This window comes from Esox lucius, chromosome 16, assembly GCF_011004845.1.
Source record: "Esox lucius isolate fEsoLuc1 chromosome 16, fEsoLuc1.pri, whole genome shotgun sequence".
NCBI lineage: Eukaryota > Metazoa > Chordata > Actinopteri > Esociformes > Esocidae > Esox > Esox lucius.
In genome coordinates this window covers 29,501,864-29,516,631 of record NC_047584.1, presented here as the reverse complement: position 1 = coordinate 29,516,631, position 14,768 = coordinate 29,501,864, and the positions used below count along the sequence as shown (strand labels likewise).

General features: G+C 42.9%; 1 protein-coding gene across 1 annotated transcript; it reads right to left on the bottom strand.

Annotated features, from left to right (window-relative positions):
* Positions 1-12,141: 12,141 nt before the first annotated feature.
* lratd2b (LRAT domain containing 2b) lies at positions 12,142-14,390 on the bottom strand. Its single transcript, XM_010892763.4, has 2 exons — positions 14,154-14,390; positions 12,142-13,977 (listed from the first exon to the last, which is right to left on the bottom strand). The coding sequence occupies exon 2, from the start codon at positions 13,768-13,770 to the stop codon at positions 12,928-12,930; it is 843 nt and encodes a 280-aa protein (XP_010891065.1). The 5' UTR covers positions 13,771-13,977; positions 14,154-14,390; the 3' UTR covers positions 12,142-12,927.
* Positions 14,391-14,768: the final 378 nt, after the last annotated feature.

The window sequence follows — 14,768 nt, the reverse complement described above, 5'->3', positions numbered from 1 at the left end:
TCAAAATAGCCCGCCATTCCCTTTAAAGCGTGGCGCATTCAACTAGGGCCCATGGACGAACACAGGGAACGGAGGGGGGATTCATTTGGGATGGAATGATTAAGCGTTTTATTATTCAGCCCCGTGATCTGTCCGGGAGATGTGCCTGGCTTTATTTTGTCAGTCCAGTTTCCATCCGTCATCTGCAGAGCCGTTCGGACTGTGTCCCAGAGCGTGGCCTAAGGCAAGGGGACAGGCTGTAATGCACTGTTTACACCGCTGTCTCGGTTCGTTTTCCCTTCCAGTGGTTACCGGGGGGACAGCACAGAGGGCTGGCTAGGTGCTGGTTGACGCCCTGATTTCTACAGCGGTGGTTGCGAAAGGCACCGGCAGGGCCGATCAGAACGACAGGACTTAAGGCGTTAACTAGCATCCTCAATCTTCCCATCCTGTAATTCAGTAGGAGGCTTGGGGTTTTGGGACATAAACGTGTGAACACGTCCCGTTTGCTACGACGGGGGCACAAATAACCCTGACGGGCTTTGACACGTTCCCACCCCAAAGATAATCCTCCGCAGCGCTGCAGAGAAATTGAGCCGAAATGTGTGACAGGGCTGCTTCTCCGGTCTGGCTCCGGGATGTGACAGGGCAGAGCAGCGCCGAGCCTGAATGCGTGCATCTCCGGTCGGCCCTGTTGGCTCGGCGTGGTTCTCTGTGGAGCCGTGATCCGGAGTGGCAGCTGAGGCGCGGGCTGCGGGACTGCGGACCTCCAGAGCCGTAATGGTAACGCGTGTCACATTGATCAGAGGAGAGCGGGAGAAGAGACGGTGGAGAGTAATGGGGTCAGCTCTTCATCCGCTTCATCCTCTTGCTCCGTCCTTTTTTCCATTATTTCTCACATTCTCATTCTCTCTCTCTCTCTCTCTCTCTCTCTCTCTCTCTCTCTCTCTCTCTCTCTCTCTCTGTGTGTGTGTGTGTCAGCCCCATTAATAAGGCTGGGTTTAAGGGTCACACGAACCAACCCGGAACAATACCACCACTTTATCTCACTCTCCATCTTTCTGTCCCTCTCATTCTTTGTCCATCTCTCTGTCACTTCATCTCCCTATGCTTTGCTTTCTTGTTTTCTCACAGAACACCAGCTCATCCTGCTCTGCCTGGAGGACTATGGCAATTGGACTTTTGTACTGATTTGGTTAAGTGTGAAACATTTGTCTTGATTTAGTTTAGTGTGAATGTCTGTGAAGTCAGGAACCTAACACTCATTTGGCCCCTGGGGGCAGCATTCGGTCTGTGGCGAACGTAATTTTTTTACTCTAACTAAACATGTATACTACTGTATATCTTGTGATTTAAGGAATACATTAGAATTCTGTCGAGTTTAGAGATGATCTCTTTGGCCTCAGGGTAAGAAGAAGCTATTTCAGGCGTACAGTTGCAAGGTGACAGGACAACACAGAGTCACATAAATATAAAGAATGGAAACAAACACCATATCAAGGGGAAAAAGCATACATTTTTGTTTTTGAAAGAGTGAGGTGTGAAGAAATTGTAAACAATGGTAAATAATCCCTAGTCAAGGATTGATGGGAACATTTTATATCCATCAACGGGGGTGACAGACGGCCTTATAGTGGAAGAGAAAACCACTGCAGCCTCTCCGTCCGACAGATACTGGCGCTGCTAGTAGGATGCTAGCAGAGTGCTATTAGAACGCTAGTAGAATGCTAGTAGAACACCAAGGAGTGCCATTGGCCTGCTACAGGGTTGGCGCCACGGCCATATGCAAAAGTCCTCGTCGGTCAGCACAGAGGAATACAACGGGACAAATCCCAGTCAGCACGCTGCCTGCCCGTCCTCCATGTGCCTCATTAGGACAGTACTGGGCCCAGCGGACACGCTGATATAGTGTTTAATCGTCTTCATTAAATCCAAGGACATTTGAAATGTCCGTCCCGTTTCAGCGTTGCAATGCTCATTGTAACGGGCTCGGTTGTATTGTACCATCGCCCCGAAGAGTCGGACTTCCAGTGTGTTCATTACATACGCCGTGGCAAATTAACCTGAAGACTCGACTGGGGAGTCACTCACTCAGGGTGACTCAGCCACTGACAGACAGGCGTGGGGGTAGAGACGAAAGTGGCTGGGTGAGCGGAGCAGTTCTACCGCTGCAGAATGAACTAGTCTGGTAGAGAAAAGATACAATTTAAAAAAAAAACTAGAATGGGGTTTTACACCAGTTAAAACAACCACTGACAGGGGCACTGAACATAACAGTCATTGGTTTAAAAGCCAGCTAGGCAGTCGCTCAGTATACATATCCATACAGGCTACATCAGCAGCATTCCAAGCAGGTCTATGCGAGGGCCCAATTGTACCCTAAATCCTTTGAAGTGGGCCACTTTCCAAACCTGCGCTCCAGGTAGGGAATAAGGGTTGGCGTTTGGGAGGCAGAGCTGGTTAAGCGAGCCTGGTAGGATGGTGCCTCCATCTGCATCACATGGGACAGGACAGCTGGGGCTCAGTCGGGGTGATAGAAGATTAGCTGGAGTTCAGTGTGTGTGTGTGTGTGTGTGTGTGTGTGTGTGTGTGTGTGTGTGTGTGTGTGTGTGTGTGTGTGTGTGTGTGTGTGTGTGTGTGTGTGTGTGTAAGCCACTGAGGGGACAAGTGTCGTTTGCACAGAAAAGTGCAATCCCCAATAGATTTCCCTGAACATACGGTAGATTTCCCTGGACACTCCTGTGACACTCGTGATGCGATTAGACACGGGGCGCCATTCACTGGTGGATGCTGAGGGGCTCTCATATTCACATTCAAATCAAATGCACATGAATTCTGACGAGGGACAGACCACATCTGTCTTCTGCAAGGCGGGCCGAACGTGTTTCGAGTGTAAGCAACATAAAGGGCTGTGTACTGTTTATTTTTTCATAAAATCACAACATCCCTCTCTGAGGAGTTGGTTGAATTATTCATAGGTGGGAGTTATTCCATGGCAGAAATTGGAAAATGCCAAGGATACTACCGTGCCTGGCTGCTTTTTGTGTGAGATGCCATTCTGCCATGTGACTGTTCATTTGGGACAAACACAGACTGAAACAGGGAGGGCCTACTTGTACTTGGTCCAATGAGAAAGGTTCAGTTTTGTTTGGCTCTGTCGCCATGGAGAGAGGTCCGGTGGTCTGTTTCAGGAAAGGGAAGGGAGTTTCTCTGATGGAAAATCACCACAGCCCCACACAAAGAATGTAAAGAATTAAAACATCAATTAGTCTAAGGCCCAAGTCGCCCCCTATTCCCTACATAGTGGACTTTGATAAGGGGGTCCCGGTCCAAAGTAGTGAACTACATGCAGAAAAGGATTTCATTTAGGAAACAGCCTCAGTGTATGAGTTCCAGCAGAGTTTATCAACCAAGATAATGTTGATGCCTTGGGGCATTGGAGGATATCTTGGGAAGTAAGCAAGCAAACTGATAAAGCTGGGTTTTGGAACATGAAGTGATCCACTCCTTACCAAACTAAGGGCATTCTGCGTCTTTATCATTTTGAGACAGATAGCATGTTCGAAATTGCACCCTGAAATGATCCCTCTGTGCTTTCCGTGTCGTTCTCTGTCAAGTTGAGGTAAACACACATGATAATCCTCTCAGGAAGAATCCAAAATGGCAACCGATTTCCTCTGCACTGCACCACTTTTAAACTGGGCCGTCGTTTACAATTCATCCGCAGAGATTGACCACCTGTGTATATTTAAAGTTGACAGAGTTCACGGCGAACGTGCAAAGCATTTTGGATCAACACCACTGTCCTCCTACTGGAGTTCAATAATCAGATCACAGCCAAGGAAAAAACAGCCTCAAAAGGCCTTTTTGGAGCTATCGTCCGAACTGGAAGTCTGAAACCACAATAAACAAGGAAGAGAGGCTGTTATTTGATTGTGGCGATCTGACCCTCACAGTGTAGTCTGTGGAGGCACGTCCCAAATGACTCCGTGTTTCCTATGTAGTGTACCAGGGCCCCTGCAGATGGTAGTGTAGAATACAGCAAACAGGATGGGATTTGGGATGCTGGGCGGGAATGTGTCTGAAGAGGTTGATTGTGGTCTCAGTCTGTCTCCCGCTGCGACAGGCTGTTGGGCCGGCTTCAACCAGGTTGGGGGGGGGACCCCGTCCCAACGTGCGGACACCGTCCATTGTCTGAAAGCTCCCAGGCGGCCAGGAGGAAGGCTGGAGAAGATCCTTTGAACCCATTATCTGACAAATGAGATGTAACGTACATGTGACGGGGGATGACTGAACCGAAACGACGAGCAGAAAAGCACCAGAGAGGATCTGAATTGGCTGAAATGTATGGCTATGGTAGAGTGTGGATTTATTGTGTTGTTTCAAAATTAGCAAGTGTGATGCCTAGGAACTACAGCTAAAATGGCAACACACGGGGGACATTTGAATTCAGCAAAACAAATTATCTCTTTCTGTGCCTTGTCTAACAGTTGAATTTTATTGAAGACACAAAGATGTTTATCAGATTTTAGACTGAGGGAGTGTGTGCGTGTGTCTGTGTGTCTGTCTGTCTCTGTCTGTGTGAGAGGGTAATTAGTTTTGTAATTAAAGGCAATAAACAGCAGTGCTCATGGGATATCCATCTTCACTAAGCTCTGACGATCCATCTTCAGTTGGGATTTACAACCACTACCATCACTTGACACACATTGATTTCTATTTTCCCTATCTAAACTTAACCTAACCCTAAACCTTACACAAGAAACCAATGCAATTTTAACACTTATGGGGACCGGTTTTTCATGTTTTACAGTCGTTGTGTTGAACTTGGTTTGTTTTTACCTCTCGTTTTTACGCGTCCTAGACATTAATTTGATTATTCCAAAAGTAAAATGGAGCTGTGTTGTTGAGTAGATCAATATACAGTTTCGGAAAAAATAAGAGACCACTGCACCTTTTTCTTCCCTTTCCAAAAAAGTCAAAAAGGTTTTGTGTGAGGATCAGAAGCGTTCAATTTGCAGTGGTCTCTTAATTTGAACCCTTCTGTTCCTCACTCAAAACCTTCCTTTTCAATTTTTTTTTGGAAAGGAAAGAAAAAGGTGCAGTGGTCTCTTAATCTTTTCTGGAGCTGTAGAACTAATCAAACAAACGATTGGGTTGCATCCTTAGCAACCAAAACATGAAATAGCAGGAATTCACTGATAAAACCTGTGAATATGAATGAAAACATTACATTTCAGCAAGAACCTGTTGGATGATGTGGTTGGTGATTGTGGTTGGATAACTGTGGTATAACCAGGATAAACTCATCCACAAACTTTTCTCTTCATCTCATTCTAAATCATGATAAGGGGGCCCATGTATCTGCCCTGTACATAGACATAAAGCATGTTTTTCTATTATCTATGGTCCTGAAGACATCCAACTGTGCGGTACATCAGGAATTAGTTTGCATGCTAGAATTCACTTCTAGCCAATCAGCAACACGTATTTGACTTTACTCTGGTGCAATATTGTTTATGTGTAGTATATAGTGTTTTATCTGGTTTATATTGTACATATAGTTTAGAACCTGGTTAAAATGATACAGTTGTGGCTTGAAGTGTTGGTACCCATGCTCCTTCAAATAATTCAGAATTGTCTCAGGAAATTTGTTGAAATTGATCTCCAGAATCCTTTATTTAACTTTTAATATTACAGAACCATTGTTTTTGATTCAGAACATAATTTTACTAATATATGCCTTTTTATTCCCCTGATTTCATGATACCATGCATACTTTCATTGCACCCTGTAGTGCCACAGGGAGCAAAGGAAACCCCCAGAACGTTGCAGAATCTCATCTGTGTTTGACTGTGGGGAAGATGTTCTTTTCTTTGAAGTCTAAACATGGAAACTGTGTGCTTTACCAAAAAGTGATAGTTTGGTGTCATCTCTCCACAGAAGTTTGTGGCATGTTCAGGTTTGTTTTGGCAAAATTCAAGTTTTCTTAAGTCTCTATTACAGCAGATGGTTCAATCATGGATGCTGACTGGTTAAAGGCTATGATGTACACTAAACAGTTGTTGGTTTGAAGTTGGCTTGTTTGTATTGCTAAATGCTGATGCATCAACAACATAAGCTTAAATCTCTGGTTGATGCATTTAACTAGTGAATAATACACCTTGACACTGAGTGTGATGTAGTTAACTAGTGAATAATACACCTTGACACTGAGTGTGATGTAGTTAACTAGTGAATAATACACCTTGACACTGAGTGTGATGTAGTTAACTAGTGAATAATACACCTTGACACTGAGTGTGATGTAGTTAACTAGTGAATAATACACCTTGACACTGAGTGTGATGTAGTTAACTAGTGAATAATACACCTTGACACTGATTGTGGTGTAGTTAACTAGTGAATAATACACAATGACACTGAGTGTGGTGTAGTTAACTAGTGAATAATACACAATGACACAGTGTTTGATTGTGGTGGAGTAAAATCAGTGACACACACAATACACATTATTATATACAATTAATATCACAGTCAACAATCTTCTCTTCAGCGTTTTGTTAACCGGCAGGAATTTACCTGGAATACCCCTCAGTAGGGGGCAGTGTTGCTACCGCATTCACTTAGCTGCCATGGTTACGAAGACCTACAGTAAACTGACAGGATTGATGGCATGGGCATGTCATGAATATATTATGGAATATCATATCAACATTATAACGGTTTTATCCTTAGTTGGCTAACCGTTCTTTGTGACCGTACCTTAAAGGACAGGCAGGCAGGCAACCAGACAGACAGTATATTCTAAAAATAAGGTTAACCTGAGCAGTAGTCCGTTTCTATCTTCTTGCCAACCCCTTCTAGAGTTGTCTACAACACCAACAGATTGGAGGCAGATCATTTCTACCAATCAGATTTGAGAAGACAGAAAGGTAAGAGTTCAAATAAGGATAACCAGTATCACAAAAGAGCATTTTAGGCAGGTACATTTCTATGGCAACAGATCCTTTGGAACTGACCTGCCGAACACAACATGAGGCTTGAATTGTAAATTAGCAAGCATTGCCAAGGAAATCATACAACATGGGTTTTCTGCTTAATCCATGTCACTTCCTGGTTTGAAGATGTCAATTATTTACAGGTACAATTATCTATAAGCCTGGGTAAAAGCCTGTCTTTTAAAAGAGCCCAACATCATATAGCTTGGGTTTTTAGAGACCCTGAGCACGTCTTCCAGGTCGTCTTTTGAAGAGCATCTAACTCGCTTCCTAGTGCACGGTATCTCTCAGATCCAAGGGAAAGGTCAAAGGTGAACCTGAAGCAGTGTCAACAACAAGTGGTTATTAACTGCCTGTTAATGTTTAAGCACTCTTATGCTGCAGAGCCATGTGACAGCATGGCCTCCCACTCACTAAGGGCTGCTGTGTGTGTCTTCCCTCTAGGCCATGCTGTGGGTGAGTCAACTCATCTGTTTACTTTGTAGTGAAACATCAACAAGCTTACTTTCAGACCAGACTCACCACACACACACACACACACACACACACACACACACACACACACAAAAATAATAATCTGAAAATATTAATGTTTCATCACAGTCATGAATCATGAAGACTCTTCTCTCTGCGTTAACCAGTCAACTAGGTCTGAGTTCCAATTGGCACTCTATTCCTGTTATAGGGCACAACACTTAATGCAGGACACAGTGCAAAAGAGGGTGCAATTTGGTACACCACCCATCAGAGTCCACTCACTCATGTTGGGTCGTATTAATCATCTGAGAGTCATCAGGAAAGATTAGAATGAATATTTTCAGTGAAGCTGCCAGAGATGAAAATATATTCAGCGCCGGACAATTAAACTGATAAAGAAAAGAATAACATTACCAAAGAAGAAGAGAGCCTTGACATTTTAGATTTTTTTTATGTCAGGGAGCTTATTAAACCGGAACATTGAGAGTTCTCGCCACGGTTACCAGGTAATGTTGAAAACCCTCCTTACAAATCTCCTCTAAAATAAATGTGGGCTTCAGGCCTCACCCCCCTTACTGTTGTTTAAACTTCTTTTTAGAAAGGGAGGCCACTTTAACATGCAAGGTTCTGCGATCTACAGCAATGTATCGCAAATAACATAACGGACACCTATTTTATTTACAGTAATCTTCAGAAACGCAAAATGATTCACGTTATAACCGTGCCTGCTTAATCTTTAATTCAACATCCATTCTGCTCGAACATTATCAGTCATTAGCCCCTGACAAGCAGAAAGGGCAGAACAGACCAATCATACTGTGGGAAGTCCAAATCGCACTCCTATCCATTCATTTTCTCTGCTGCCACCGAAATGAGTCACCAAAGGGAAACTGTTGATAATTATCCAGCCAAGACTGTGGTGTTACTTTAGATACTCTTTAAAAAGGTCACCTCTGAGTATTACATAGCTTTACATAGCTTACATTTTATAGAAAGGTGTGGCGTACAATGATCATCACACTTGGGGGGTCCGGCATTTAAAGCCTCTGATCTAACACACGCGTTTAGGCACAGGCTCAAGTCCAACACACTGCCCGTCTCTCCTACCTTACCAGTCTCCATTACACCGGCCTATCAAAGATAAAAAAATAAATCCTTCAAAATACATTTTAAATTAGTAATGAGTACACTTGTTGTTAGTCATTCTGGCCCTGGGACATAGAAGGCAGACCAGACACATATGAATCAGAAAAAGAGGAGTGGAGTCACAGTCAGGGAGTCATAAATAATGGAAGTGACAACACAGAGGCGTACTCTGGTTGGTGGGGACATTTAGAGTCACATCAGAGTTCACCGTGATAGAAAAAGAGAAGCAAATCCAAATTCATCTTCTGGGTGTCGTGACATCAAGGCAAAGGAACTGTTTGGCAAGACACTAAACGAAATATTGAAAGAATACTTGGAATTAGCAGTTTTTCTACCGTTTGTTTCAGTCTTGCCGTTTCCACTGGCACCGAACATTTGCGTCAATGTTTTTCCGGTTTGTGGCGGTTTTTGCTGGGAGGAACACTTGAAGCTCAGAGGGGGAAGGGCATGTTCAGGCATTTCCTGTACATTTCATTCTAGTGACTGTGGAAGTCAAACTAGTCCAGAGTTGCTGCCTAGCCACTGTGCAGAGCCTTTCAAACAATATCAAAGCCTCCATGGGCCTGGATACTGTGCGTCCCAAGCAATACCCTGTTCTCCATGCTTTGCAGTTCACTATGTGGCCAGAACCAGTAGGAAATAGGGTTCAATTTGGGACATACCCAACACATTGTGGGGCTGACAAAACCAGCCCCTGGTTGGAGTCCAGAATAAACGGGAAAGTGTTCCCAGTCCCTTAAGACAACAGTCCTCTGCCCAAAACAAACACCACGTCACATAGTGGACTGGTGAGCGACAATATTTTTTTGTCAACTTTCGATTGCCCAGATGAAAGACAAAAACAAAACCAAAAAGACACACAGCTCTAAGTAAAACACACAGCATTCACTCTGTGGACTCATTGTGGAGGGAGGAAGTTTCTTAATCGCCTGTGGTTTTATTAGCAGCCTAATGAGACGACACTGTAGGCACCAGCATCACAATGAACACTATTTAACAAACTGTACATTAGCTATTCACAATCTCTACTCTCATCTCCTTCCCTCTCTCTCTCTCTCTCTCTCTCTCTCTCTCTCTCTCTCTCTCTCTCTCATAGCCTGCTCACCATCCTCACACAGGAAAAGGACCGTTGCGTTGCCTGAAGTGCAGGCATCGTATGAGTAATCCAGTTCAGTGCAGGAGTCATCAGAAAGGGCCGTCTAACCACAGTTCGGTCTGAACAAAAAAGTAGAGCAACAAGCGGCCATCAGTGGGACTTCCTTCCTGCTCATTATTCAGAAGTGAACTGTTTTTGACCCAGCTCGTCTGCTACACGGCATCACTAGCGACAGACCACATTATATTGACTGACTGTAGACCTCGGAAAGACAACAGCAATTGTACATACTGCCCGAACAGGCAACTGACTAGAACTGCAAATTAGGAAACTGATGTTAATCTAAACCTCACCGTTAAGGTTTGCGAAGCTGCGTGTTGCTCTGGGTAGTTACACAACTAGTGTACACAGGTGACAACACTTTTAAAGCACCATTACAGAACGTGGCCTCATTGGAACATCCAGTAACAACAGTCTTGTCAAAGTAGGATTTTAAATCTCATTTGAAACGTTCAGATGAGAACACTTATCACCGCTATCTCCCAGGAGAATCTTATCTCCTGAACGCAGTCAACTAGCTGTAGCCGTGTCCTCCTGCGGCCATGACTCAAATCCTCCCGTCTTTGGCGGCTAACAAGAACTGGCGAACTCTGTACGGTGCGGATATGATGAATGGTGTCCTACCTCCTGTGTAGTAAACTACTTTTCATAAGGAACCATAGGGCTGTTGTGCACTATACAGAGAGTTGGGCCCCAATAGGAAAGTGAAGAGTACCCTGTTATAGCTGACGGATACCTGTTCGGTAGAATGTATTTACAAGTAAAGAGGAGTTAATACTGTCTTTATTAAAGCATTGTATTTAATGTTAATTTGAGAATGCCTTCAACATTTCTAAAAGTTTGTCTAAAATACAGAGTAAAGGTTTTGTACCTCAGATATCATTCCACTAGGGCTTTATAAAATGCAATTGAGATAAGAAAGCACAACAATGTGAATGTATCAATCATTATTCTTAAAATCATATGTACCTGAAAAAGATGCCACAGTGCACCTTAATTTTTAACAATGGATCAATAAATACATTTAAAAAGCATTTAGGTTAAATATATTTATTCCAATATTTCCTCATTCAAATCCAAAAATAAATGGTTAAATCACATTAATCAATTATTTACTCAAATAAATTGCTGTCAGTCAGAGTCCCGAATGGCGCTCCACTCTCTATATAGCACGACAAAGCCAATGGCCAGATAATTCTGGTCAAAAGAAGTTAAGTACATATCTTCAAAACAAAAACGACTAAAGGTAAAGCACTGATCCTCTTCAGATTCTTAGAAAACCTGCAGTGACAGGTCCTGTTCTGTAGAATGTATTTACAAATAATGATGAATAATAGCATCTTTATTAAAGCATTGTATTTAATGTTAATTTGAGAATGCCTTCAACTTTTTTTTAAAGAGTTCACCAGTTTCTCAAAAAATGAAATGTTGTAGGAAAAAATGAAAGGGGAGCCTGGTTTTTCACATTTTATTTTTGAGATTGTAAATTCTCAGATGATAGAATATGAAAAAATGTAGGTAGATGATTATTGAAAAGTAACTCAGGTCTTAACTGATCCATCCTGACAATATACTATCTTTTTTTTTTTTATGCAATCCTCCGACTCCTGTTAGCATACCCCACAGTTTGTGAACACCCCGGTCCAGACCCAAGCCAGCTCATAGTAGATCGTGGGCTCCAAGCCCAAGCTTTGACGGGGAAAGAAGTGGAAAATGCTTTGTCATGTCATTTTCGGTCATGTCATCAACCGCTATTTCAATTAAAAGGACCAATCTGCAATTGGTGAAGCCCGATCCCTCAGTTGTTTACTAAAACAGTGACAGCTGTCCCTTTGATCGAACTGCCGACTGAAAACAAAAACAAAGGGTCAATTTGGCTTAGAAAAGGATCAGAAGCGTGTTGCTGAGTGACACCGTTCACAAAGTCAACCCTGTTGGCGCGCGCGCGCACAAAAAAAATAAGAAACATCCTGTCACATAAAGAGTTGCAATGCCTTTCTGTAGTTATCCAACCAGGCTACCGTAATATGCTCAAAGCAGCCCATTGCAACACGGATGTGGGTCTCGGCTGACGTTCAAATAATGTGCTTAGCTGACGTTATGTTGCTAATTACCTTAACACAACACTTCCTTAGACAACCCTGCTTATAGCAAACTGTAGATAAACCAGATAGCAACAAAGGACGAAGACAAACTAGTTGAACAACTGTCATTAGATACTGCGAAAGGCTAACCTGCCCTCGGACTTCTTGAAGGCGGTTGGGCCAGCTTTCAGAAAGTTTGTCTAAAATACAGAGTAAAGGTTTTGTACCTCAGATATCATTCCACTAGGGCTTTATAAAATGCAAAGGATCAATAAATACTTTTTAAAAAAAATAAGCATTTAGGTTAAATATATTTATTTCAATATTTCCTCATACAAACATTCAAATCCAAAAATAAATGGTTAAAACCCATTAATCAATTATTTACTCAAATAAAGTGCTGTCAGTCAGAGTCCCAAATGGCTCTCCACTCTCTATATAGCACTACTTTTGACAAGCCCAATGGCCAGATAATTCTGTTCAAAAGAAGTTAAGTACATAGCGAATATAGTGCAACTTGGGATATACAAAGTGGTGGTTGTAAATACAATAGCAAGTCAAAAAGGTACAAAAGAGAATGGACAAAGTTCTGATACGGAATAATGATTCGGATTTCAGAGAGTAAATAAAATTATATCGATGGTACTATTATCAATGGATGACGTATTTATCGTCCATGTCTCTTCCATTGGTCTCCAACACCTGAGTTTTCGTACAGGAGCTTTAAGCAAATATCTTCAAAAAACGACTAAAGGTAAAGCATTGATCCTCTTCAGATTCTTAGAAAACCCGCAGTGACAGGTCCATAGGACTACCATAGGTTAGATATTGTTGTGTTTAAATGTTTCGGTTTTATAACAAGTATAAAGTGTTCCAAATTAAACACTCTTCATTGGTATATTTCAACTAGGCTAAACTTCATCTCCAACCAATAGAAATGATTTGGTATGCGTAATGCGCAATGCGTCGCATGAAAAACAGGATTACCAACGATGTTCTAGTCATGTAATAAATCCGAGAGCCGAATGCTACTCCAGTCCTCTACTTGACATTGCCAACAGCTACGTTTCAGTCAATTAAACATTCACTGTGCGCGGTTAGCATTGTGATGGCGCTCTTCCTTAATTTCAGCATCGCTAGAGTTCAGATGATTAGCAAGCTCTTGTATCACCGCATCTTTGCCTATCTGGTCGTTTCTTCGCTTCTCCATGATCAGGTCGTCAAAACTCTGAAATTCCAGGACGTGGCTCTTCTTTTCAGAAAACAGTAGTTTTAACCGGTAGGGCTGCTTACCGATGCGGAGCTCCCCTCCTATTTTGAATTCTCTCTTCCCGAACTTACACCACGCGGCGAAGCACTCTGAGTTTCTCCAGTACAGCTCTCCATCTCGCACTCCAACTTGTCCCATCGCGTGTTGCACCACCACCTCCGGTGGCAGTGCGCGGAATTTATACAACTCGTTCACTATTCTGCCTCTCCTCCCCTGACTAGCAACAGTCAGTAAACTGTTCTTTATTTCAGCCCGGTGAAGGTGAACTACCTGAAAGTCGCCTACGTACACTGCCCAGTGAGGATATTGGCCTGTAGACACAAACTCTACCAAATCCCCTGTTTTGCATTTCTTCAAAAGATTATCGGAAGTATATGTGATCATATCAGAGTGTTTTAGGGTTTTCTCGTACACAGATTCGTCCCGGTAGTATACAACACACTCCAGCTCGTTGCTATTGTCGTATTGTTTCTCTTCCTCGTTCTGGTCCTTGTCGGGTTCTTCAATACGTTCATCTTGTTCGTCGTCGTCGTTGGAGAAGATATAAGACACTCCGATCCGCGGACCCAAGTCATCCTCCGGATCAAACCCATTCGGGTCAGCAGTCGGAACATTGTCATAACTCAGATGTGTCAGTTTTTCTACTTGGTTCCCCATACCACTTCCAGGTGGGTGGTGAGAAAAAACACCTGTTCCAGTCGCACAAAGGGTGAGGTCAGGGCTTAGGTAAAACACGTAACACCAACAGTAATTCGAGCCGGGTAGAACTAATTCCAAGGTCTGGTAAGGTTCCAATCCATTTCAAAATACTTTACGTCAAAATGACAATACAGGGGTCACGTCCAAATGATTATATAGATCAACCTGGTAAAAAAGAGAGAATGTTAATGTCAGTTGCGAAGGCGGTGATCTGACATTCTCCTGTCGAACTGCTTTTGAGTAGGTCAGCATTCCAAACAGGTGCACGCACCTGTTAACACCAGTTAACGTAAAAGCACGTAAAGTACAGAAAATGCAGAGAGTAGGTATATTACACTCACCCCGAGATCTTGAAAGAACATTACCGATCAAACATTTTTTTTACTGGTATCATCCACTCGAATTAGCCTTCCTCCGGTCTCCTTTGCTAGAATATCAGCGCAAAAGTGCTACAAGCATGCTTCCGTGGCGCTCCGTGTAGACTGAAGGTAGTGCCAAGTGCTCTTCTTGCAGTCAGACCATAGAGAGTGATAGAGGCACCAAGTGGCCAAAAGGCCGTTTGTGTGGGAACCTCCATTGAGCACTTCCTCCGATATAATGTAGCCATCTGGGTGGGACTTCCAGCGGCATTGGCTTATCAATCAGGGTGAACTCGTTGAGGTTATGTCAAACCTGGTCACCAGGAGGTGTCATCCAATCGTAAAGTAGAAAACAAAATTGAAGAGCAGCTTAAAGTATAGATATCTGCAATGGTATCTATACTTGTATCTATGGTATCTATGCTCTGCCTGTGCACTCAAAAGGGCCTGAATGACAGGTTTTGGAACTGTATGTAGATAACTTCTCTATCATTCTCTATGGTTCAGGAGTACGGAGACTTTTATTGTGGTTGTCATTTAAAGGGACGATGCATTTATCACATCCAACAAGTGAATCTCATTTGAACTTGTCTCTAA

Bases quoted from the DNA above. Each gene is read 5' to 3' on its own strand.
- lratd2b (XM_010892763.4), bottom strand. From the start codon at position 13,770: ATGGGGAACCAAGTAGAAAAACTGACACATCTGAGTTATGACAATGTT.